We start from the raw sequence: 27,230 nt of genomic DNA, 5'->3' as shown, positions 1-27,230 counted from the left end.
TTGCTTCTGCTACAAATTCCCCTAGCTGTAAGCCTTCCAACCTTCTAAATATTCTTTTTTGTATGGTTCAGAGTTTTGGCACCATCTTCTAAGCCTGCTTGGTCTGGTATTCTGTGTTGTTACTGATAGAGCTCCTCACTGCACTTCTACCTGATCCTCCATCTTCTTTGTTTTCCCTTCTTATTATTTCTTAAAAATATGAAAATTATCAAAGAAATACCTATTGGTTTTCTTCCAGAATATTACTCTGTTTTGCTTACCTTTTTTGTCCCCAGCATCTTGCAAACATGTTTTTATTTTTTAAATCAAAGCTAGGCAATTAGTTGATAGTCACACTCAATATAGATTTTATGTGTTGATGCAAAAAGTATCAACATAAATCCGACTGTTAAAGTACTATGTTCTCGTTTGAGAGGTTAGTAGTCTGAGTTTCAGAGCAGTAGATGTCTTGTTGCTAATTCTGTTTTTTTCCTTAAATGTTTTATAGTTGAAGCTTCCTGCCAAAATGGGGATGAAACTATTGAAACTATCGAGGCTGCTGAGGCACTCCTCAATATGGATTCTCCTGGCCCTATGCTGGATGAGAAACGATTAAGTGAGTTGTTTGTTTCAGTTGTTCCTGTGTATATGCTTTGTTTATGTATCCTTGCTCTCTATGTTAGATGGCAAATATCCAGAGATAGGAGACCATAGTTCATCTTATTTTGTTCCCCAAGCTTCCTGTACACTGTTTAGAATATATTACATACACATTAAATGATTGTAATGGTTTTTAAAAAGCAGATAGAAGCTAAGTGAGTTATAAAAATAATTCCAATTCACAATAAAACATTAAAAAAAATACTGCTACAAAAATAATAAAACCATTCATTAAACAACAACAACAAAAAATAATAATTCCAACTCTCCGAGACCATTGTCCTTGAGATACTCTTCAGACCTTGAACTGACACTAATCCCTGACCTTATAACTAAATGACAAATTATCTCAAAAAAAAAAAAAAAAATGAATAGCACCCATAAGTTCTGTGCTCCTTTTAAAAAAATCATCTCCATAAGACCAAATGGTCACTAATTACTTTAAAGCAAAGATAAGAATGTAAAGGGGCTAGGGGACTAGATTAATGGAAATGGAATTGCCAGAACAGAAATAATGAGAATGTTCAGTTACAAATTGTATTTCCCTCATCTTACTCCCAGAAATAAGTTTGAGATATTTTAAGATACAGTATTTGTTGAAGCACCTTTGCTAAATGTTCAGATAAACAGATGTGTGTTTGTTTGCTTTTCTTCATTTCAATTTCAGAATTAAGTCTTTAGGAGCAAAAAAGTAATTTATTACCTGTCCCATAGCACATTATGCACAATTTCTAATCTTAGCCTGATTGATCCGAGTATTAGGTTATTTAGAGCTCAAAGTGGTCTCTATAAATTGTTGCTATCGAGTTGATTCCGACCCATAGCGACCCTGTATAGGGTTTCAGGGAGTACCTGGTGAGCTTGAATCACCAACCTTGCAGTTCAAATGACTTTGCAATCTGACACATTAGCCCACAGCGCCACACCAGGGCTATATAAATAGTTATCAATAAACAGTAAAAAAAAAAAAAAAATCACTAAATATTTAATATTGATCTGCTTTTAAACCCATGTTTTCCTTTTGGCTTTCCTTTGGCAGTTAAATTCACAAAATTATTACTAACTCAATACAGGATACTTATTGAATATGTACTATACACATGGCATTTAACAAAACATACATCAACATATAGAGAGAAGTGTCCTGGTGATATAGTGCCTAAAGCTCTGGCCTGCTTATGGAGAGTTTCACAGTTGAACTCACCATCCACTCCATTGGAGAAAGATGCAGCAGTCTTCTCCTATAAAGACTGTTTTTTCATCCATAAAGGAAACCCTCTGGGGCAGCGTTACTCTGTCTTATAGGGTTACTATGAGTAGGAGTCGGCTTCATGGCAGTGGGTGTGGTTTATGTACAGCAAAGGTCCTTAGATGGTACAGATGGTTTGTGCCCAACTACTAACTTGAATGTGAAGGAAAGGCCTGGCCATTTGTTTTCAAGATTACAGCCAAGAAACCCCTTATGGAGCCAGCTATATTTATGGGCTTGCTAAGAGTTGGAATCGACTCTATAGCAAACAGCAACATATACAGTGTATTTGGCAGTAAAGTGAAATATAAATGTACTTTGTTTTTCTCCTTGAGTTTACAATTTAATTTTCAAGACAACAACTGTACAAAATAAAACAAAGGCTGTGAAGGTGATAAAGAGAACATTCGAGTTGAGAACATCAGAGAAAGATTTTATGGAGAGAGTGTTTTGTCCTGGGCTCTAAATGGTGAATATGCCTTTAAAGAAGAGGTTAGAACAAATAGGAAAAAGGCATTTAAGGAAGTCAAAGACACAGACACAGACTTGTGAAAAAGAAGAAAATGTTTGAGATGTAAATGTTTTGGTATAACTGGAGGAGTGTAAGCGTTACGCGGAGTGGAAAGGTACATTTGGTCTAAATTGTGGAAACTGAATACGTGAGACAGAATTTGAATCTATCGCCCTGTGAACTATGGGAAGATATGCCAATTTTATTATTCTCTCAAAGGTTTTTGTACAGAGCAATAATATGGTCAGATTAGACTTACATTTCAGAAGACAGCTTTAGCAGCGACATGAAAAAAAGAAAGGAGAAACAGGATAGATTGGTGAGAGGAAGTCTAGTAAATAAGTCATTGAAATCATTGTTTAGAAATGTAAAGCAGAGAATAGAGTTCAATGTTTTATTTGTGCTTTAATCTTCATAGAAACAGTAAATTATTTTGTGAAACCATTCTGATTTCCATACAAAGTGATCACAATTAGTCTATTCTCTTTCCATTAGCTAATAATATATTTAGTTCATCTGAGGATGACATGATAGTTGCCCCAGTCACCCATGTGTCTGTCACGTTGGATGGGATTCCTGAAGTGATGGAAACTCAACAAATTCAAGATACATACGCAGACTCCCCAGGAACCTCATCACCAGAACAACCAAAGAGAAAAAAAGGTGGGCATGTAGTTTACTTATGGTCAAGGCTTGATGCATAGACTAAATAATATTTTTATTCAAGGGCATTTCTACGTGAGGAGACAAATAAGATTACTGTAAGTGTGGGGCATTTTAAAAAACTTAGGTAGAAAAATTGAAGAACATAAAATAAATTAAGAGGTACTTCAAATTCATTTTGAATGTGTTACTTGATGCATTGAAAATATTTGATCCTTTTTACAGATAAGGGATTTTCCAACTTTTTTATGCATCAAACTTATATCCAAACTCTTTATGTAAATTCAGAAAAAGCTTGGCGATGAGGACAGGTCAACTTCCTCCCAATAGGCATAGTTTGAAAAACCATCAGTATAGAGTCCAATATCTGATTTATGCTGAAAGATATGATGAAGTGGAAGTCAGGTAAATAATAGAAGAAGAAAAGTTAAAGTGTGTACTAGGGAAATTAAATTTTTTTTTACAAATTAGGACATTTTCATTCTGAAGTCTGACACTTCCATTCCATTGCCTTTTGATTCTACTCCAGTTTGTTTAATATTTTCAATTTAATATCTTCACTAATGGCATCACTAGCCATCCAGGAGCCTAAAGTAAGGGAAATTCCAAGAGCTACAAATGAAGGAAACTAGAAACAGTAAGAATAGTAAGCATGAGCTGACACTGTAGCTATTCTGATGGACTAAGAAGGATATATTGGTCTTTAGTGTCCAAAGGACTTGAATTTTATAGCCCTTGTAGAAGCTTAGATGATACAGAGTATTGAACAGAGACACCAGCATATAAACTGGAGTCCTTGAGAGGCCATACTCTCAGTACTTGGGATAAAAATCTACGGTCTGGCACAAAATGTAATGGAAGCATGTGTTTCTTGGCCTGAGCTATGAATGGAGAAATACTCCCTCAGAAATTTCATAGTTTTAAGTCTGTCCTAATTCAAGTATAGGAGTCCTGGTGTAGTACTGTGAGTTAATGTGCTGGACTGAAAAGTCAGTTTGAACCACAAGGTCGGCAGTTCAAGCTCACTAGTCACTCCTTAGAAACCCCTATACAGGGTCACTACGGGTTGGAACCAACTCAATGGCACTTAACAAGAACAACAACAACAACAACAACAACTCAAGTGTAAGGTTAGATTTTAATATATCACTGACTTTGGAAATTCCCAGCCAAGTAATTAACATAAAGTAGCCCCAGGGTAGTAATAATTTTGAGCACCTGGCAGACGTTCTTTTTTCTTTTTTTTAACTTAAGTTTTTATTGTGAATTGAGTGACAATTTACATGGGAGAACATCATTTCATTGCAATGATTACAATCTCCTCCGTGCATCATTGTATGTTCAATGGTATTTACTTCTATTCCCTCTGTTTTTTGGGGGTGGGGGTGGTGAGGTGAGATGTACACAAAAACACTCAGGAATATATAATAATTTAAACAACTAAAGGGCACATTCTACAAGCCTGCCTCTCCTGGCCGTCAGCATGCATCCTTTCTCTTTCCATGAGTCTAGAGTCCTTAGCTGCTCTCTCTCTCTCCATGTCCTCATCTCTGGCAGAAGTTCTTTTAAAATTACCCATGAAGGACACAGAATTTCTAGATAAACAAACTCCTGTTGAAGGTGAGATCACATTTCAGTATTACAACACATGAGAAAGGCACTCAATGAGAAGCAACAGACCGAGACACTTCAGAGTTAGTAAACAGAAACTTTAAATGAATATAATTACATTTATAGCAAGGAATATAAAAATCATTGGGAAAAAATAAGACCATTAAAAATTTCCGGGTGACACTTCACAATAGCAAAATGATGTAGACAGTATAAATGCCCATCAGTGGAAGAATGGATAAACAAACACACAGTGGAATACTATGTAACATTTAAGAACAGCGGTGAATCTGTGAAACACCTCATAACGTGCATAAACCTAGAGGACATTATGCTGAGTGTAATATAACCACATAAGGACAAATATTGTGTGAAACTACTGTTGTAAAAACTCAAGAAAAAGTTTTCATATTAAAAGAAGCATTCTTTGATATTACCACGCACGGGTGGGAGGGAAGGGAGAGTAATTCACTGGCTAGAGGGTAGACACATGTTAACTTAGGTGACTGGGAGGACAGTATACAAGAAGAGGGAGGTTGGTAAAACAATGAAAAAGATAGGTAAAGACACAGGGAGGTATACAAAGGCTAAAGGGGATAGAGGTAAATATTTTATATGTATAAAATCTTGGAACAACAGTGTTCTGTGTGTAGATATATGGACAGAGACACAGTCTGAATGGGTATGGGAGGAAGAGTAGGGTATATATGTTGTTGTTAAGTGCCATTGAGTCAGTTCTGACTTATAGCGACCCTATGTAGGGTTTCTGAGGAGCAGTTGGTGGGTTTGAACTGCCGATCCTGTGGTTCCCAGTCCAGCACCACACCAGAAGTGTATGTATATACCACACCAGAAGTGTATGTATGTGTGTATGTATATATATAACCCCCCCCCACACACACACACACAAATATTTGAGTTTGAAAGAAGGTATTTGTACCTCCTTTCGGAGCCTTGGTGTAGCGCTGTGGGTTAATGCACTGGACTTCAAGGTTGGTTTGAACCACAAGGTCGGCAGCTCATGCTCACCAGCCACTACTCAGAAACCCTATACGGGGTCACTCTGAGTAGGAACTGACTCATTGGCACTTAACAGCAACAACAACAATTTACCTTTCATACAAACACAAATATGAATGTGGTGAAGCAGACATTGGTCAAAATGATGAACACTTCTTAGATAATATCAAACATCTTAAGGTACTGAGTTGCTGGGCCTGGGGTCCCAGGACCATAGTCCAGGGGACACCATGGTCAGTTAGCATAACAGTGCACAAAGACAATATTCTACATCCTATGTTGGTGAGTAGTGTCTGAGATCTTAAAAGCTCAGGGGCCTATCTAAGGTGCTATCTAATGTGCAACTTATTGGTCTCTCCATGATTGGAAGAAAGAAGACTAATGGGAATTGAAGAGGCTTGGAATCAATTACTCCAACAGACTAATGAAACATGTGAACACTAGGCTCCATAACCCTGAGACTGAACTAGATAATGTCCCATTACCACTACCAACTGCTCTGAAAGGGATCACATTACAAAGTCCTGAATAGAACGGAAGAAAATGTGGAACATAACTAAATTGAAAAAAACAACAAAAAACTTACTGGTTAGTAAGAGACTAGAGGAACCTGAGACTATGGCCCTCAACCACCCTTCAGGTTGGAATGGAACTCATCCTTGTGGCCCTGTTTTCAGCCAAGCCACAGATAGGTATATAAGGTGTATAATAACATTAGTAAGATATGGTCACCAAGAAAGGGTTAGTCTTTCAAAATCAAAAGAACAGCTTTTACCTAAGGACAGAGTTGAGAAGGGAAGGAAAGGTGGGTGGGATGGAAAGAGGAAGCACAAGGAGGAAGTGGAGTAACTGTTGTTGCATAGGAAGGATTGCAATCATTGAGATGAAACAAAGGGTATGACTTATTGAATGTAAAACCGCTGATCTTGTCTGTAAACCTTTACATAGTTCACAATAAAAAGTTGGGTTTTTTTAAATGTTTTATTGTGAATCATATGATAGTTTACATGGGGGAACTTCAGTTTTACATTCATTCCATCATATATCATCTCACTGCCATGGTTCCAATTCCCTCCATGCATCCTCAACCACCCAAAGGGTATATCCCAGAAGCCCGCCCCCTACACTTCCCCCTCCTCCCCCCAATTTTCGGGCCACAGTCCCTTTCCCTCTCTGGGTCCAAAGTCCCCAGTCGCTTCATCACTCCACGTCATCATCATTGTCTCCATCTCAGGCATCTCTGTTGCTCTGGGCAGGGACAATAAGAAGTTTAAAAAAGAAAAATCAGGTGAAACTTCCTTTTCTAGTAGATTGAATAACAAGAGGCTAGATTTACTTTCTTGGCTAAAACAAAACAGTGAATGCTGTTGTTACGTGCCATTGAGTTGGTTCTGATTCATGGTAACTAATAGGGTTTCCAAGGAGTGGCTGGTGAGCTTGAACTGCCAACTTGTGATTCAAACCGACCTTGCGGTCCAGTGCTTTGTCCCATAGTGCCACACCAGGATAGTGAATAGAATATATGAAAAAAGCAGTACAGTGGACACTGGACATATGAGACAGTGATCCTGAGAGATGGAAAACCTAAGGTGAGCATTATGATTACTGTTCCTTACTGTTCCTGCTTGGAGAAGAGTCCTAGGCTGCAGCCCAGATAATCTCCATGAATTGAGGAAACTGAGCTGGGAATCCAAGAGGCATCTACATACAGAGTGGGGGACAGAGGGGCAGAGAGGAGGGAGATGCACAGAGAGACATACAATTTCTTCATATGTTCCCATGGTCATCCTGTATCTTTTGAGAAAATCTATCAAGATTATCTCCAAAAGCAGTCACCATAACATTGTGAATTGACCTCTGCCTTGAATTTAATTGAGCCAGCAGATCCTCTTGGAAGTTACTATTGTGATAAGACTTTTTCTTTGAAGGCACCCTAAAGAGATGAAGAGCAAGTTTATCACTGAGAGAACTTGTCTGTAGTCATCCATTGATCGCAGAGACATGTTTAAGCACATTTTGTTTGGAATAAACCTGTGCGTGTGTAAATTCAAACACTAAAAGCAATAATGTTTGATTTACCCTGTATCTACCCAAAAGATAGGGAGCTCTGGTAGCGTAGTGGTTACGAATCGGGCTGCGAACCTTAAGGTCAGCGGTTCGAAACTACCAGCCGCTCTGCTGGAGAAAGATGAGGCTTTCTACTCCCGTAAAGATTTACACCCTCGAAAACCCTGTACAGGGTCGCTATGGGTCGGAACTGACTCGACGGCACTTAACAACAACAACAACACCCAAAGGATAGGAAACCATATGTTTATATAAATACCTGTACATTAGTGCTCTTAGCAGCTTTGTTTGCAATAGTCACAATGGAAATATCCCATCAATTGCTGATGTTGTTGTTGATAAGTAGCATGGAGTTGATTCCGACTCACAGTGACCCTGTACAGGGTTTCCAAGGCTATAAATCTTTACGGGAGCAGAACACCTCATCTTTCTCCCACGGAACTGCTGACCTTGAGGTTGGCAGCCCAACTCATAACCGCTACGCTACCAGAGCTCCTAAGTTGCTGATTGTTGTTATTTTGTTAAGTGCCTTTGAGTTGCTGATAGTGTAAATTAATTTGTGATTATATATATATATTAGATTACTAGTCAGTGATATAATAGATTATACTGTTAACACGGAGTCCTGATGTGGTGCTGCGTGTTAATGTGCTGGACTGCAAGGTCAGTTTGAATGGCAAGGTCAACAGTTCAAGCTCACCAGTCATTCCTTGGAAACCCTACAACAACAACAACAACACTGTTGACATGCACAACAAAAATGGATAAACCTCAGACTAGTGAAGCTGAATAAAGTCAGACCAAAATCAGAGTGATTCTGTTTATATAAAATTCCAAAGAACCTAAACTAAACCTATAATGGCAGAAAACGTATCACTGGTTTGACCTGTGTATTGACTAGGGTAGAGCAGTGAGATGTAAGAACTACCAAAGGGCACAAAGAAATTTTTATGAGTGACAGATATGTTCATTTTCTTGATTATGGTGACAGTGTCACCTAAACATATCAAATTGTAAATTTTAAACATAGGCTGTTTATTGTATGTCAGATATACGTCAATAAGACTCTTTTGATTTTTAAAGACCAAGTAAAATGATTTTAAAAAGATGAATAGAACTTAAATAAATGAAAATGAAGTTTAAAGAAATACATGTATTAAACAGCAGACTTCTGAAGAGTGAACGCCATTATAGATCTGATGTTGAGTAAATTATATGAAAGAGTTGGAGATGTAGTGGGTTAAATGAAAAGGTTTACATGTTTATAATAAAAATGTAGAACACCAAGACCCTTTTCTCTACCCCTACCCCAAAAGAAATAAATAGAAACAAACAAACCAGGGAGAAACTATGATACTTAAATAGGAATGATTATTAGATTGGAATCATAGATGTTCCAAATAAAAACTGAAAGAGTTGAATATCCTAAAGTGCTGAGAAGAAATGACTGTCAACCAAAATTTCTAAGCTGTGGTTCATAGGAAGCTGTGTTTGTTGCCACTTCAAAAAGTATGGAAGATGATGGAGAGAATTGTATTGGGTAGCTACCAGCAGTGTATAACATTTCTTAAACTAATACAGAGAAAAAGTGGGAACAAAGAAAATGTTATGTATGTTAAGAATAGACAGGTAAGTAGAAAAAATGAAGCACAAACAAAATTAGCTAAGATAGAACAAAAAAATGGTAGGAAGGTAGGCAGTTACTAAGTCCTGGCTTCTTATACTCAATATCATGTGCACAGCCAGCCAAAAACATCTGCCTGATGAATGGTTTCTCTGCAGATACCTGTAGTGTGGAAGTTGAGATTGCTGGCTAACTGGTTTCATGTTCATATGTTGGCCAATAAAGCCTTGAAAAAGTGACTTTTTGACCCTCTTCTCCTTTCCTCTTACTCCAGAAATGTTTTCCTACTCAGTTTCTATAGGGATGACCTGTTACTATTCATGACACTGTAGTTCTAGAATTCTACTTTTCATAGTGTTTTCCTTCCATCAGCCCAGAATGCACTGTCATGATCTAGAATATTGGGGTGGTTAAGAGGTACTGACTGAAAAATCCATTTATGGTTATTCTCCATTGTTTCTCACAGAGTTGTCTGTTTAGACAGCATGATCATCTCAATGTATAGGCAACATTGCCCCCAAGCTGCAAGTCTAGATAAATGGCAAACAAGGGATTTAGAAGAATTGTCCACTATAATCAGAGATTGGATGATGGACACCTATAAAGTTCGTTTGCTATGTATTGAAAGAAGTATAAAAAATTGAGATGTTTTAAAGACATAAAGGAAAATAAAATGAAAATACAGGAAATTAAAAATTAAATATGTGGCTCACCAAAATTTTTCTGAGAACGTTTCCTAGAGTTCTGGAAACTGTCAAGTATTTGAAAACTAACTGTATGCAGAGTTGCTTTTAGCAAAGGAAAGCTAAAAATCCACATCTCATACCTTAAAATTTTTATGTAATTAAAAGTCAGGCAAGCTAGAGGGCTTATTTTTTTTTTAGCCTCAAGAACATGCTACAAAATTTTAAGGAAGCCATGCCAGTATTATCACCTCCAAGACGGATGAGTTAAATATCATTTCCTAAATAAATTTGTTGGTAATATAACCTATATTGATACTCAGTGCTAATGTTATTTTTCTTTAGTAAACAGCATTTTAGGAGCCCAGTAAATATGACCCAAGCATTTGGCACTTGAAATTCAGGATAAATACCAAAATAGCATTTTTTAAGTAGCTAAATTGTCCATTCTCTTTTACTTTTGGGAGCGAACATTTATTATGTACAGCTATTCTGATTTCGGAGTCCTGTGTGATGTTGAATAAGCATTCAACATCAAGGTTGGTGTGAAATGTATGGTCAGCGATTCAAACGCACCAGCTATTCTTCAGAAACCCTATGCAGGGTTGCTATGAGTCAGAACCGACTAGACAGCACTTAACAACAACAACAATTCTGATTTCAGGGAGAAAAACGAAACCAGCACGACCAGATTCCCCAGCCACTACACCAAACATATCTGTGAAGAAGAAAAACAAAGATGGGAAGGGTAAGTACTACTGTAATTTCCCTTGAATTTGTACAGGTTAAGAAGCATTCGGATTGATTTAGAGTGTCTGTATATTGTAAGTAGAAACCATCAGCTCCCTTGACATATGGAGATGGAACATTGCTGCCGCTACATGTTTTTAAAATAGCTGTTAAGAGATGGATAATATTGAATGGAGTTCAAGAAATCTGAGTGATTGTTCACTTAGTGTCAAAAGAATCCATTTTTTCATTACATAATGAGAACTTTCTGAAGAGTTTAACCAGGTTAGGTTTTCACTTCATAGGCACTTTATCATGTTGTTTTAATATTCCAATGTTTTCATAACTGGTTCCCAAATTTTGAAGGAAATTGCTATATGGCTGCCTCTAATATAAAATTGTAAAGAGAACAGCTATTGAAAGATTTTGTGTATCTTTTCTGCTGATTTTACACAGTCGTTCTTAAAAAAGGCAGAGAAAAATTAAGTCCCAAAGTGTTTTTTAACTAAGTCATCGCAAATCTAATCTCCAAGATTGATCATTTCAGACATCTTTTAAGGGACTAATGAAAAGATCTGTATTAGACTCTAAAAATTCTGGCCCTTATATTACAGAAATTAAGTTGGATTATGTAATATTTTTGTATAACTTTAGATGGAACTTTTATAAGACTTTAAAGTTATATTTTATTGTGTTATTTAAAAAAAGGAAGTTTTGATCTGTTAATAGGAAACTGCTTTTGTTTCAGGAAACACAATTTATCTTTGGGAGTTTTTACTGGCACTGCTTCAGGACAAAGCTACCTGTCCCAAATACATCAAATGGACCCAGCGAGAAAAAGGCATTTTTAAATTGGTAGATTCTAAAGCAGTATCCAAGTTGTGGGGAAAGCACAAAAATAAACCTGATATGAATTACGAGACCATGGGAAGAGCTCTCAGGTTTGTAACGTTTTTATAGTTCATTATGTTAAGGATCTCATTTCTAAAAATACTAAATGTATATATTGATAACTTCTAAAAGTAAGGGACTAAAGATATAGTGAACACAACTGAATTTTATTGATTTTGCACATATTTAAGTCAGTGTGCATTTATTTAGAAATTTTATAAGAATCTGGGAAAATCTTGCCTTTCCAAGAAATCATTGTATAAAAGACATGATTTATTTATAAAGTGATTAGAAAATGCTAAGTTATCACTGGTAATTGTAATTGAACCACAAGGTTCATATGCTTTGAAACTTTAAATTTAAATTCAACACAGAGTACAAATAGTGGTAATGCAGGTACTGAAGGTTCATTTTGAAACCTAATATGGTATATATTATGGTAGGATAAACTAATGTTAGGCATGAACATTTTGGACAAGTGTACCATTTTTAAGCTCACCTTTATTTGCTTTTCTGAGATTATGTCATTTATTCTTCAAGATAGAGAATCATATTAGAAATAGCAGTGATCTAGCAATAATCTGAATGATTGTAAGGGTATGTTTAATTTTATAATCTTTTTCTTAGGCTAGAACTATTCAGTTACAGATTTGTGTGTAAGTTTATATTTCAGATTCTACTTGATTTAATTAAAACATATAATAAAAATTAAATGATTTGTATATCATTTAATGTTATACACAACACAATCAAATAACTGATTTGAATTTAAACTTTGGAAGCTCTGGAGGGAAAAACAAATTCTTGAGGGTGGAGTGTGGAGCGTTGTAGTAGATTTGTTATTCCTGAATAAGGCAAGTAGAAGGGGCAGAGGATGGAAGAATAGTGAGGGTCCAGAAAAATCCATATATTTTATAATAATACTCTCTTAGTTGGCATTGATTTTAGATTTAATTGGTAATAAGGACTTTTCTCCATTTGTGAGTAAAGTGTATGTTTTGTAGATATTCAGCATTAAGCTTTTGTGTATGACTAAGAACATTTGATTTTGTTGCATGTCATTTTTGCTTTTAAGTAGAATATTGATGTAATTGTCTGCTTTCAATAGGTACTATTACCAAAGGGGTATTCTGGCAAAAGTGGAAGGCCAGCGCTTGGTGTATCAGTTTAAGGAAATGCCAAAGAATCTTATTTATATAGATGATGAGGATCCAAGTTCCAGCATAGAGTCTTCAGATCCATCACTGTCTTCAACAACCACTTCAAGTAGGAATCAAGTAAGCCGATCCAGGGTGCCTTCAAGTACAGGAGTGAAAGGAGGAGCCAATACTGTTCTCAAACCAGGGAATTCTAAAGCTACAAAAGCCAAAGATCCGGTGGAAGTTGCACAGCCATCAGAAGTTTTGAGGACAGTACAGCCCACACAGTCTCCATATCCCACCCAGCTCTTCCGGACTGTTCATGTAGTGCAGCCAGTACAGACTGTCTCAGAAGGAGAAGCAGCCGTCACCAGTAGCATGCAAGAGGAAACGGTTCATTCTTCCATTCCAAATATTAGGTGAGAACACTGAAGTTACAGCGCATCATACCACTAAGTGATGTTTTTGACCAGAGATATTATTTTTTTAAGTAGATTCAGAAGTGAAAATAAAAATTTATATAGATTTTAAGAACTTTTTTTTTTCCACTGTTAGATTTAGTAGACCTATAATTACTCTGCCAAATTGTTATACAGATATCTAAATGTTTACTCTTTATTCCTTATCGCCTCATGAATGAATAACAAACACTGATAAATTGGCACCAATTGAAAAGTACTGTATTAAAAATTCCGATGATGTAGTTAAGGGCCCTGGTGGCGCAGTGGGTTTTGGGATGCTAACTGCAAGATGTCAGTAGTTTAAAACCCTCTACGGGAGAAAGGAGTCCTGGTGTGGTGCTGTGGGTTAATGGTTGGATTGCAAAGTCATTTTGAATGGCCAGGTCGGTGGTTCAAGCTCACCAGCCGCTCCTCGGAAACCCTATATAGGGTCACCATCGATTGGAACCAACTCTACAGCATTTAACAACAAATGGAAGAAAGATGAGATGAGGCTGTCTGCTCCCATAAAAATGTACAGTCCCAGAAGCCCTAAGGAGCAGTTCTACTCCATCCTATAGGGTCAGTAAGAGTGGACATCAACTCAGTGGCAGTGGGTATGTTTTTGATGGTGTGTAGTTAATATCTTCATTCTACAAATGGAGAAAGTTTGAGGCACAAAGCAAAGCGGTTATCTTGTTACTAAAACCAAATTGGGCTAGAACACTTGATCAACAGATTGTGTCAGTATCAGTGATTCTTTATTTTTGAACTTGAATATTATTTTACCAATTTAAGTCTGGTTCAGTATACCTGTGTATAACTGTATTGGTCCATACAAGAATTGATCCAAATATAAGAAAATACAGAGGATGGCTTCAGATAAATTTTCTTTTAATCAAAGCAAAAGCTGTAAAATTATAAATTGGCATATAAAGATCTTTCAACACACGTTTAGTTTCATGCAATAAACCTTATTTTTTGGAATGATCCTATCACTCAACACTTCTAAAGTTCAAACAGATGAGAGACCAATAACCTAGAGTTGAGATACTCTTTTTTAGGCTTTTAGAGTGGAAGTTGGAAGAATCGCTTTTTAAAAACCTGTTTGTTTACTCAAATCATATTTACCTTATGTAGCCCAAGGAAAATGTGAAATAACAGATAGATTAAGAGAAGCTGTCTGCTTTAGACTGGTGTTGGTGTTGGCTGATTTAGTGATGGGGAAGCAAAAAATCTAGATGGGCATTGCAATGTCATTCTGTTTTTACGGTCACAAGTTTTCAGAAATGAATTCTTATGAAACATAGAGCCCTTCCAAAGCCAATAAATATGGTTCTTTGATTAGTTTCCTTAGCAGACTTCAGAATATAAATGGTGGGTTTTCAACTGATGTTGAAGTAAGTTGTTGTTCTTGTTGTTAGGTGCCATCGAGTCGGCACTGACTCATAAGCAACCTGTGCACAGCAGAACGAAACCCTGCCCAATCCTGGGCCAACCTCACTACTGTTGCCACACTTGAGTCCATCGATGCTGCCACCTGGCCAATCCATCTCGTTGGGGGTCTTCCTCTTTTTCCCTGACCCTCCACCTTACCAAACATGATATCCTTCTCCTGCGACTGTTCCCTCCTGACAATATGTCCAAAGTATGAGAGATAAAGTTTGGCCATCTTGGCCTCTAAGGAGAACTCTGGCTGCACTTCTTCCAAAATAGATCTATTGGTTCTTTTGGCATTCCATGGCACTTTAAGTATTCTCCTCCAACACCATAACTGAAAGGAATCAATTCTTCTACGGTCTTCCTTATTCACTGTCCAGCTTTCACATGCATATGAGGTTATTGAAAATACCATGGCTTGGGTCAGGCGCACCTTAGTTAACATTATCCAAAATCTAGACTTGAATGGTTAAGTTTTCCTTGTATAATATAAAACTCAATGCCATCAAGTTGATTCCAACTTATAGAGACCTGATAGAAAGTTTCTGAGGCTATAAATTTTATGGTGGGTTTGATCTGTCAACCTTGTGGTTAGCAGTCCAGTGCTTATCCTACAATGCCACCAAGGCAGTTAAAACCTTCAACGTTGTGAAAATGTAATTCTCATAAATCCTTAGTTGACTCTTAAGAATAGGAATATAACAATAAGACTTTTTTTTCTAATTTTAATTGGATAGGAATGATGGCATTGTCAGCTTTTATTAGAGGACTTCCTCTAGCTCCTGTTAGTTCATGTGGTAACTGCGAGTACAGTGGGAGTATGCTGCTCCTCCCATTGGTTTCTAGACTCTTTGCCATCTTATGTTGTATTTGTGTTGACACAGGAACTATGTAATGGCTAATAGTCACTAGGATCCCCTTCTTGGAGGGTCGTAAAGTTGGTTTGTGATGGTGTTTTCTTGCAGCTTTTGTTAGTTCCAATGTTGCACATTGTGCTCTCCAAGTTGTGTAGCCTTGCCAGTTCAGAATGATTTCCCTGCTTTCCAGCTCAGCCTGACTACTTGCCTGTGCCTCAGTCTGGTGGTGCACACACGGGGCATTTCAATTTATTCTAACCACTGTCTCCTCCTGTAGATTTAAATCTGTAGGAGCCAGATTACACACATTACTGTTTTCCTCATACCTAATATAGTACAGGGTCGCTATGGGTCGGAACCGACTCGACGGCACTTAACAACAACAACAACAAATATAGTATCTAGTGCATAACATGCATTCCTATTTAATGAATTGATCTTGAAGTCATGGATATAGTCATTCCCTGTTTTCTCTTAGGGTAATGAGTTCTCTAACTGGACTTTAAAGAAATGTGAAATTTAACTTCCTCAAACTTGAAGTCATACATTATTATCTTGTAGTAATTCTTATGTCTTTATGTATACATGTATATTTGTTTTTGTTTTTTAATTTTTAAATTCATCTCTCATTTGACTGTATCTTTTGTTTACCACCCAAAAGTTCTGTTTCCAGGCAGTTAAACTTTTAATCGAATGCCTTTTATTCCCTGAAATTATTAGATAAATTATTAGAAGTGGGATGAAAAAATCTGTCATCTTTAAAGATTTTCAGCTCCTGAGTGTAATTACTTAGCTTTTTGCTTTTATCTTGTTTCTCTCCACTATATATATAAAAAAAATGTAAAATAAATTTCAAGCAAGTATATATATCACATTAAAATTTTGCCATATTATCAGTCTAGTTTTTCATTAGAAAAACTAATTTCTAGAATCTTTTTAGAATTCCTAGCTTAGTGATTTTTTTGGTGTTTGTATTTTTATAATTTCTGTAGCTTTTTATTAAGAAAAATTTCAGAATAAAGAAAAGTTGATATAGTACAACCAATACCTACTTTTGTGTTGGTTTTAGAATCACAGATTTGCTAGTAATTTGACTTATTTGTTTTTTGTTTGTATTTATTGATACTTTTTTTCTGCTTAACTATTTTCAAGTAAGTTAACTTCATCATAACATTTCACCTCTAAATAGAAGCCTTATTTACTTATTTACTGTGGGATAAACATTGAGACTGCAAAGTCAGTGGTTCAAACCCACCAGCTTCTCCTTACTCCTTAGAAACCCTATACCAGGTCCATATGAGTCAGAACCAACTTGACGGCATGTAACAACAACAATAGTAAACTGTGTGATAAACGTCGGGCTGCTAATGTCAAGGTTAGTGGTTCAAACCCACCAGTTGCTCTGTGGGAGAAGGATGTCTGTTCCTACAAAGATTTACAGTCTCAGAAACCCTATATGAAGTCACTATGAGTTACAATTGACTTTTTAAGAGTCTTCTGTGACTGACAAAGTACAATGCATATTAACTTAAATTTTAGCTGAATTGTTTATAATATAGCATGAGTTATAGAAAATTCTGTATGCACTTTTACATATACTGACATATAGAATCCTCCTAGGTCAGAGAGCTGTATAGATAAGGAAACTGAGTAAAGAGAGGCTGAGAAGCTTGGTCACATTTATTAAATGTCAGTATCTAGCCATTATTATAAGGTAAGCAGTTTAGTCCAAAGCAGTGAGCATAATGGCATGCCATGTTGTTGTTGTTGTCAAATGCCTTTGAGTTGGTTAGCCATCCTGTATAGAGTTTTTGAAGAATAGCTGGTGAGCTTGAACTGCCAATCTTGCAGTTCAAACCGACCTTACAATCCAGCGTATTAGCCCTCAGCATCCCACTCGGACTCCAGTGACATGCCATACTATCTACTAATTTAGATAAACCACATACATTATCAGTTACTTACAGTGAGGCAGCAACATTTCAGTTTTCCCCCCGTGCTCATTTTTTTTCATCTCAGACAACTGCATTTGTGTATGTTGAAATTAAACATTTTGGTATTTATGTACTCAATTTTTACAAATTTAAATTTGGTCTGGCTTCATATTATTAAAAATAAATAGTCTCTGGCAAATTGTTTTCCTGAAATTGTACCTTGGTAAACTTGTTTATTCAAGCACAGGTAGTTTCTTTTGGATAATTGTTGTTGTTAAGTGCCATCGATTTGGTTCCAACTCATAACAGCCCTGTATAGGGTTTCCAAGGAACAGCTGGTGAGTTTGCACCACCAACGTTGTGGTTCAAACTGACCTTCCAGTCCAGCAGTGCTTTATCCCACAGTGCCAAATGTATAATGCATATGTGAAAAGTGATGTTAGACTTGGAAGAATGTATTCTTAGTCATCCAGCCTTGTCAATTATTAGGTCTAATACCTAGTCAATTGTTTCCAGTTTGTTTCATCATCAGTAAAATAAGGATGCTAAAACTTGACCTATTTATAGGTGACTGCAGTGCTTAAATGACATTACCTGAAATATAAATTGGCATTTGAAAAAAGTTGAATTTTATGTTGCATCTTTCTTAGTCTCAGAAAGTTTGAATTATAACTTAGCATGTATTGTTCCATTTTTTAAATAAGAAGCTTACAGTAAAAGTTTTTAAAAAGTTTACTATAAACCATGTGACCAAACACTACTTTGTGGATATTTCCATATTTTCTCACAGATGGCAATCAGGTGCCATAAGAAATGGGAGAGCCTTTTTCGGATCTGAATAAAAGCACTGAAGGGCTAACAGTAACCCTGATTGTTGAACCCTGATTGTTGTTGTTAAGTGCGATTGAGTCGGTTCTGACTCAGCAACCTTGTATAATGGGTTTCCAGGGAGTGGATGGTGAATTTGAACCAACAACCTTGCAGTTCAAACTGACCTTCAGGTTAAGTGCTTATCCTAGGGTGCCACATCAGGACTCCTGATTAGCAGAATGGAAAATTTCCAAGTACATTATCACTGTGTCACACCTGAGCAGGGGACTGAGAAAGGGAGATGTGTATAAGAGTTGTAATTATTGTTGTTGTTAAATGCCGTCAAGTCAATTCCGACCCATAGCGACCCTGTATAGGATTTCCAAGGAGCAGCTGGTGAGTTTGAACCGCCGCCTTGCAGTTCAAACAGCTTTGCAGTCTGGTGCATTAGCCCACAGCGTCACATTAGGACTCCAAGAGTTGTAATTAGCCACGGTTAAAAGGTTAATAATAATAAATACTAATTTTTTGTAGAAGTTATTCAGGACTTGAGGAGACAGTATGTGTTATAATGGTTATGTGCATGGTCTCTACAATCAGATGGGCCTCTTGTTATCTAATTGGTCACCTGATGTAACCTTACTCTTTGTGCATCGGTTTTCTCCTATGAAAAATGGAAGTAACTGTACTTATAAGGTTGTGGGGAGTATGGAGGGAGGGAGGTAACATGGAAGCACTTAGACTAGCCCTTACATTTATGTCCTTGATAAATGTCTATCAACACTGGCAAGGGTATACACTTTATAGTTACAGTCTGTCTGGTTACTCTATGCTAAGCACTCTGTGTGTACATGTATATAAATTCTTGGAATGGGAAACTTCTGCGTCTTTCCTGTTTTAATACTGTTATCAGACCGTGCAGCTCAGATTCCACCTGAGATTTGCTAGTTTGGGTGAGTGCCCGGGTGCCGTGGGGGAGGCGGGAAGTATATTTTGAAAAGCTCTCTAGCTACCAACTTGATTCTATTTCATTCCAATTCACCACTGCCTGCCTAGTATTTTAGTGTGTCTTTTATTTCTAGTCATCCCCTAGTAAGTTATCAGTTCCCTATTTGTAATGATTCCCAAATGTGTCATAATACAGTTGTGCTCCGTAGGGTTTTCAGTGACTGGTTTTTAGGAAGTAGATCACCAGGCATCTGTGTGACCTGGACCACCAACCTTTCCTTTTGCAGTGAAACTTGTTAGTATACCATTTAGGAACTCCGCCATATCCATTGGTGCCAAGTATGCGTAACAATCCTGGGATAAGGTAGAACTGCTCCATAGGGTTCCCAAGGCTGTTATTTTTATAGGAGCAGACTGCCGTATCTTTCTTCATATTTGCAGCTAGTGGGTTCATATCACTGGCCTTTTGGTTAGCAGTTGAGTACTTAGCCACTTTGCCACCAGGGCTCCTTATCCACACCCTATTAACCTATTAAATCTTGATTACCCCTGTTCACAGCTATTCTAACTTCATCATTCAAAAGAGCTGATAATATCCTGCTCCAGACTCATCCTCAGAATCATCACTTGAATGACAATCATTTCTCTCATGTGTGACAAGTCACCTATCTATGTTGTTGTTGTTAAGTGCCGTTGAGTCAGTTCCGACCCATAGCGACCCTGAACAGGGTGTCCGAGGCTGTAAATCTTTACGGGAACAGAAAGCCTCATCTTTTCTCCCACGGAACAGCTGGTAGTTTCGAACTGCTGACCTTGCAGTTTGCAGCCCGATTCGTAACCACTACGCTACCAGAGCTGCTTTAACTCACTACAATTTAGCTTTAATAATTTCCAGGCAATAATGAACATTGTATTTATTGGAACAAGTCTGTTACCCATTTGAAGTAGCAATCATATATCTTTCATAAACTAGCTTTACAAAATTCAGAGACAACAGAGTTTAGATCCAGATGCTGAGTTTTTTCAACTGCAGTTTGTTGTATATGAATAGTGGCCATAATGATAGATTTCACAGCTGTGAACTTTAATTATTAGATTGACTTGTGATATCATTTATGTACTTTTTTCCTCAATAAATGGGATGAACAACATCACCTAAACTGACAATGCTAGATTAATAGCACCAAGGAATTTATTAAATTGTAATTTTATGATTAAAATCTATGAAATTATTTGAGCCTAGAAAATTGTTAAAATTAGGGCTTATTTTTATGTTCTCTTTTCCGAGTCAGTTATAGACATGATTTGTTTTATATAAATATATTAACTATGAATTACTAAAATTATTTTAAGACTTTTTCTTAATGTACAAACTCTTGGGTGTGGTGCTGTAGGATCTGTACTGGACTGTAAACCGTGAAATCTGTAGATCAATCCTACCAGCTGCTCCCCGAAAACCTTACACATGGTCACTGTGAGTTGGAAGCATCAACTCAGTGGCACTTAACATCATATGTACACTGAGGCTTTTTAGTTTTGTTTTTGCTTACTAATGAGCATTCTTCAAAACAAGTTGAAAACAGTTATAATCACATGACCTTGCTCATTGTTGTAGATGAGCTGCACAGTGATTGTTGTTAAGTGCCATGGAGTTAGTTCTGACCCATAGTGACCCTGTATAGGGTTTCCCAGGAGCAGCTGGTGAGCTTGAACCACCGACCTTGTGGTTCAAACCAACTTTGCAGTCCAGCACATTAACCTACAGAACCACACCAGGACTCCACAGCACATTAATATTTATTTCTCAAATATGTAGGTAATATGAATCGAACACATTTAATTTTAAAATTTCATTTTCTTTCAAGCAGCTCAAAATGTCCTTTGGTGAACATTTTGATACTTCTTCAAAAACATTGCTTCCCCATTTGTGTTAATGTGTCACTTTATACAGACCCTTTTTTCCTAGAATTCACCAGATGGTATGACAGTGAGAAGCCTGAGAGGTTGTGTTGGGCATCGCGTTTAATATAGGGTCTGGAAAAAAATATTTATGTTGTGTTGAAAATTTGAGAATTTGCATTTGAAATGTATAACATGTATGAATATTTTGTCATAGTAACTTGTCTTGTCGAGTGCTAAAATTTTAAACTATGTGGAATTCACTAATTTTTCTCACTTTAATTTTACAATGTCATAGGACTCTCCATGCTCCAGCCCAGGTTCCCGTGGTTGTTTCTCCAGGAAACCAGCAGTTGCATACCGTAACACTCCAGACAGTGCCACTTACAACAGTTATAGCCAGCACAGATCCAGCATCAGGTGCTGGGTCGCAGAAATTTATTTTACAAGCCATTCCGTCCTCACAGCCTATGACAGTACTGAAAGAAAATGTCCTGCTGCAGTCACAGAAGCCAGGCTCTCCACCTTCCATTGTCTTTAGCCCTGCCCAGGTACAGCAGGTTCTTACTAGCAATGTTCAGTCCATTTGCAATGGGACCGGCAGTATGGCTTCATCTCCGTCCTTTAGTGCCACTGCACCTGTGGTGACCTTTTCTCCGCGAAATTCACAACTGGTGGCTCACCCATCTGGCACCGTCATCACTTCAGTTATGAAAACTCAAGAAATGAAAACTCTTGTCCAGGAAGCAGAGAAAAAGGCAGTTGAGGATCATTTGAATGAAGACCCTGAAGAAGCAGTGCAGCAACCACAGCCCTATGTGATGGTGATGTCCAGTTCTAATGGAGTGACCTCTCAGGTCGCTGTGAAACAAAACGAACTCCTGGAGCCCAACGCATTTTAATGACCACACCAAAGGAATTATGGATGATTGTTTTTGAATTGAACATCTCCAGTTGTTTGCAAACGATCTGATTCTATGGCAAATTCAACAGAGTCCTAATTTTTGTAGTTACTTTAAAAAAAATTAAAAATTGATTTAATTTTGAGTTGGTTAGATGAGGGAGGGACAACCCAAGTGTTTTTGTTTCCAAATGTTTCAGAATTCAGTTGTGAAGGAACAGACATTTTATACTATGAAAACATTCACTTGAGATTTTTTTTCAGTTGCTACATCATAAGCATTTTAAACTTTACTAATTTTACATTTTAATAGCTTTTCTGATTCTTTTGTAAATAAGTACTTGAGTACAAGGTAAAGGAACTGTTTTCATTCCACATGTATGTTAATTAAGTCTTGACTTTCAAATGCAAATAATCTATGTTTTGTTAAAATTTTGGTTTCACTTAGATGACTTAAAGTCTACTGCACTATGAACTCTGGATATGTAAGATAGAATATTCAAAATCAAAACATACACATGATGTGGTGGAACTATACTGCTTTGGGATTTTCTTTAAAAGCACGGGTAGTATAAAAGCATCAGCCTAAAAGTGGCTCTCCCACTAACTAGATGTGTAACCTTGGAAAGCCACTTAATCCTTCTGGGCCTCAGGGCTGATCACAAAGGAAGGGATGTATTAGACTAGACTAAATGCTCTCCAATTTCTCTTCTAAGTTTAAGTTTTATGATTCTAATTCCTTTATTTTAAATTCATAGCAATTAAAAACATTATCAAGTTATATCCTAATGGAAATACAGCTTAAATATGGAAGAAAAATAAGTGGCTATACAAAATTAATTTTTCCATTATCACTAAGATCTGTCGTAAGCTTCAATGTTTCTTAAATCCTTTGTCATTAACTTCTTAGGCCCATTGTGGGCCACTGCTGAATGCTTAATGATAAACTGCTGTATTAAAAGTCAAAAGACCTTTCTTAAAGGCCCAGAAAGCAACTTGAGCCGTGGACTGATCTGGCCATGTGGTTAGTTGCTATAAAAGCATAATTACTTTATGTTTTGGATCACTTTTTTACTGGGGGTGAAGGGGAGAATTGCATACAAAGATACATACTTATATATCAAACTTTCTGAAATGAAATAGTTGTTAGACTACTTTTCCAACTGTAAATAATGTATATTTTCTCAAGAAAAATTTTCTTCAAATTTTCTAGTAAAGAAAAATTTTTGTAGATGAAAAAAAGCATTGTTTAGAGGTCAAATGTATGTTTTCATATGACAGAGTGAATTTGTATTTAAAAATTTTTTTAAATTTTGGAATCCTCTAAACTTTTTTGTATCTTTAATTGGTTTATTAAATAAATCATGTAAAAATCTTCAAATATTTGTTTTCCAAATATTTGCAAATGTGCAGTTTCATAAAGAACAAATGTCCAGTGTTCCTGGTGTCTACAATTTACTGAAGTGTTGATGACAAACCAGATTTCCGAATGCCATCCTTTGACCTTTCCGTTCTACCATGCCAAACCACCGTTCCTAGACAGCTACACAAAATAGAATATCAAGCCTCAAAAATTAGAAAACAGTGAGACACACTTTTAAAATAGTTTTCAAATTAGAAAGTTAATTTTTAAACTTAAAAACAAGTTGTTAGGTTCCTTTGAGTAGGTTCTGACTTACCCATCCTATGCAGAACAGAAGGAAATGCTGCCCAGCCCTGAGCCATCTCACAGTTTTTGTTGTTTGAACCCATTTTTGCCTGCCACTGTATCAGTTCTCTTTTGCGGAACGTCTATTTTACCAAGCATGATGTCCAGGGACTGGTCCCTTTTGATACCATGTCCAAAGTACCTGAGATGAGATATTGTCATCCTTGCTTCTAAGGAGCATTCTGGCTGTACTTTATTCAAGACAGATTTGTCTATTCTTTTAGCACTCCATGGTATACTCATTATTTTTCACCAATACCATTAGGATACACAGTGGTGTGCTGCTAAGTCAGTTCTGATTCATAGCGACCCTTTATGGGGTTTCCAAGGCTGTAAATCTTTACTGCAGCAGAAAGCCTCACCCTTTTCCCATGGAGCAGCCCAACTCATAGCCTCTATGCTATCAGGACTCCTTAGAAAACATAGAAAATGAAAATAAAAATCATCATTTCAAACACATTAGTAATTTTCACTTACTCATTTTCCCATGTCTATTAAGATTTTCCAAGATATTAAAGGCAGCATAATATATCATGACAGAGTCCTGGTGTGGCGCTGTGGGTTAATGTGCTAGACTGCAAAGCTGTTTGAACTGCAAGGCCAGCAGTTCAAGCTCACCAGCTGCTCCTCGGAAACACTATACAGGGTCAGTATGGGTCGGAATAAACTCGATGGCACTTAACAACAGCAATGTATTAGGACACTATAATCCACTTAACCAAAATCCTTTTGATTGGATACATTACTTTTTTAAAAAAAGTAACAGTGAGTACACACTACATAGTTTTCTTAAAGATCTTAACAATGTCTTATATCAATTTTCCTAAAGGGAATGTCTGCTTATAATGATGAGAAACATCATTTTGATTTTGTTGTTGTTAAAACACTGCCTAGTCCTGTGCCATCCTCACAGTTGTTGTCATGTGTCAGCCCATTGTTGCTGCCACTGTGCCATTGGGGTCTTCCTTTTTTTATGGTGACCTTCTATTTTACCAAGCATGATACCCTTTCTCCTGACAACATGTCCAAAGAATTAAAGATAAAGTCTCACCATCCTAACTTGTAAAGTACATTCTGGCTGCACTTCTTCCAAGACAGCTTTGTTTGTTGTTCTGGTAGTCCATGGCCTTTTCCATACTCTTCTCAAACACCCTAATTAAAAAGCATCAATTCTTTTCTGGTGTTCCTCATTCATTGTCCATCTCTCTTACATACATGAGGCGAGTGAAAATACCATGGCTTGGGTCAGGCACATTTTATTCCTCAAACTGATAGCTTTGCTTTTTAACATTTTAGAGGTCTTTTGAAGCAGATTTGCCAATGTAGTATCCATTGGCATAGATGGCTGATTTGCGTAAAATGAAGTCTTCAGCAACTTCAATCTTTTCATCCAGTTATCATGATGCTACAGTTGTGAGGATTTTTGTCTTTTTTCCATTGAGGTGCAGGCCATACTGATGGCTGTAGTCTTTGATTTTCATCAGTTTGTGTCATCTACGTATCTTAGGTTGTTTATGAACCTTCCACCAATACTGATGCCACATTCTTCATATAATCCAATTTCTTGAATTGTATGCTCAGCATACATATTAAGTATGGTGAAAGGATACAAACCTGACACACACCTTTCCTGATTGTAAATCAATTCAGTATCTTTTTTTTTGTCTGTAAGACTGACTCTTGATCTTGAGCACAAGTGTTCTGGATACCCAGGCTCTGCAATGTTATCCATATTTTTAATGATCCCTGCAGTCGAATGACTTTGCATAGTCAGTAAAACACAAGTGAGTATCTTTCTGGTATTCTCTGCTTTCAGCCAAGATCTGATATCAGCAGTGAGATATCTAGTTCTACTTCATCTTGGGAATCTGGCTTGGATTTCTACAGCTCCTTGTCAATGTATTGTTGCGATTGTTTTTTAATTATCTTCAGCAAATACTTCATGTGGTGTTTGTTTTTCAATTTTCACATTGGCAAAGATCCATGTTTGTGCCTGTTACAAAGAATTACATTGTTTGATGTTTCACATTCCACTGGGTTTACCTTTCTAATTTAGAATAGGCACAAATACGGATCTTTTCCAATTGGTTCCAAATATTGGGGCATAGATAAGTGAGTGACTGCAGTGCTGTATCAGTTTGTTGAAAGACTTCAATTTGTATTCCATTAATCCCTGCAACCTTGTTTCTCACCAATGCCTTTAGTGCAGGTTGAACTTCTTCAGTACCATCAGGTCTTGATCATATGCTACTTTTTTTTTTTTTTTTAAACTTTTTTATTGTGAATTGATTGAAGGTTTACAGAGCAGAGCAACAGTCCTACACTCAATAAGTCATACATTCTTATCATTAACAATCAATCACTGGCACTCCTCCCTGTGTCTTCTGACTTCATCTTTCCTTTGCCAACCTTCCTCTTGTATATTGTCATCCCAATCACCCAAGTTAACATGTGTCTACCCTCAATGCAGTAAACAATTTTCCCTTCTCTCCTGGTAACCATGATAGAATGTTTCATTTACCAAGAAAACCTCTTCTTAACTTTTTACAATAGTAGTCTCATATGATATTTGCCCTTTTGATTGATTATGATTTCACTCAGTTTAATGTTCTCCAGGTTCATGCATATTATGAGAGATGTTACACAGGTTCATCAGTACTCTTTGATGTTGCATACTATTCCATTGGGTATATGAACTGAAGTTTGACCAGCTTTTGTATGTGGGCGTTTAGACTGTGTTCATCTTTTTGCTATTGTGACTAGTGCCACAGGTGCAGTCTGGTGAGGTCCGTGTATATAGTCGCCCTTTATGTTGTTTAAAAAAGGTATTTGCAACAAAGAAATCATTGATATTGTAAAGTTCTATTATGCGATTTCCGGCATCATTTCTATCACCCAGGCCATATTTTCCAACTACTAATCCTTCCTCTTTGTTTCGAACTTTGGCATTCCAGTCACCAATCAATTATCTGGATTGCATTTTCACACTGTAGAAGTTGGGAAAATTTGTCAAAATTAGTTCTTTGTAGGTGTATGGATATTATCACAGCAGTATACTTCAAGACAGATCTTGAAATCCTCTCTGCCCTCCCAACCCTTTTAATTAAAAAAATGACAAATGTGCTTTAAACATAAGAATTTTTAGAGATGTTTTCATGTAGGATTACTCAAACAGTATACAATTACTCTGAACACTTAAATTGCAAAGAGAAAAGCAGCTTAAAAGTCATATAGTAAAAACTTTGAAAAAAGTTTAAGTTTTTTGGCTTAAACTGTTAGCAGCTACCAAGGGGCTTGCTTTTGTGTTATTAGTGTGTCTCATTTATCTATACTAGGGTAAATCAAAAAGTGTTGTTATAAAATCATAGAAACATTTCTTAAAAATATGAAAATGTGAAGCTATTGTTTCTTGACGTATCTTATATCTAGGTTTATATATATATATATGAAGGAGCTATTTCCATTTC

At 36.8% G+C, this 27,230-nt stretch overlaps 1 protein-coding gene across 2 annotated transcripts in view; it reads left to right on the top strand.

Moving 5' to 3' along the window:
* ELF1 (E74-like factor 1 (ets domain transcription factor)) overlaps window positions 1–22,056 on the top strand; it is a 70,299-nt gene extending 48,243 nt beyond the window's left edge. The window contains exons 3-8 of one of the 2 annotated variants that reach the window (XM_006837604.1): window positions 488–590; window positions 2,962–3,062; window positions 10,732–10,815; window positions 11,545–11,737; window positions 12,796–13,245; window positions 21,453–22,056. In XM_006837604.1, coding sequence (XP_006837667.1) covers window positions 488–590; window positions 2,962–3,062; window positions 10,732–10,815; window positions 11,545–11,737; window positions 12,796–13,245; window positions 21,453–22,056 — 1,535 coding nt within the window. Of the gene's footprint in view, window positions 1–487; window positions 596–2,894; window positions 3,063–10,731; window positions 10,816–11,544; window positions 11,738–12,795; window positions 13,246–21,452 lie in introns of both variants that reach the window. The other variant, XM_006837603.1, reaches the window with a different exon arrangement.
* The last annotated feature ends 5,174 nt before the right edge of the window (window positions 22,057–27,230 follow it).

Source organism: Chrysochloris asiatica, unplaced genomic scaffold (genome assembly GCF_000296735.1).
Source record: "Chrysochloris asiatica unplaced genomic scaffold, ChrAsi1.0 scaffold00022, whole genome shotgun sequence".
NCBI lineage: Eukaryota > Metazoa > Chordata > Mammalia > Afrosoricida > Chrysochloridae > Chrysochloris > Chrysochloris asiatica.
The sequence above is the reverse complement of the archived record's forward strand: the minus strand, read 5'-3'. Positions and strand labels throughout refer to the sequence as shown.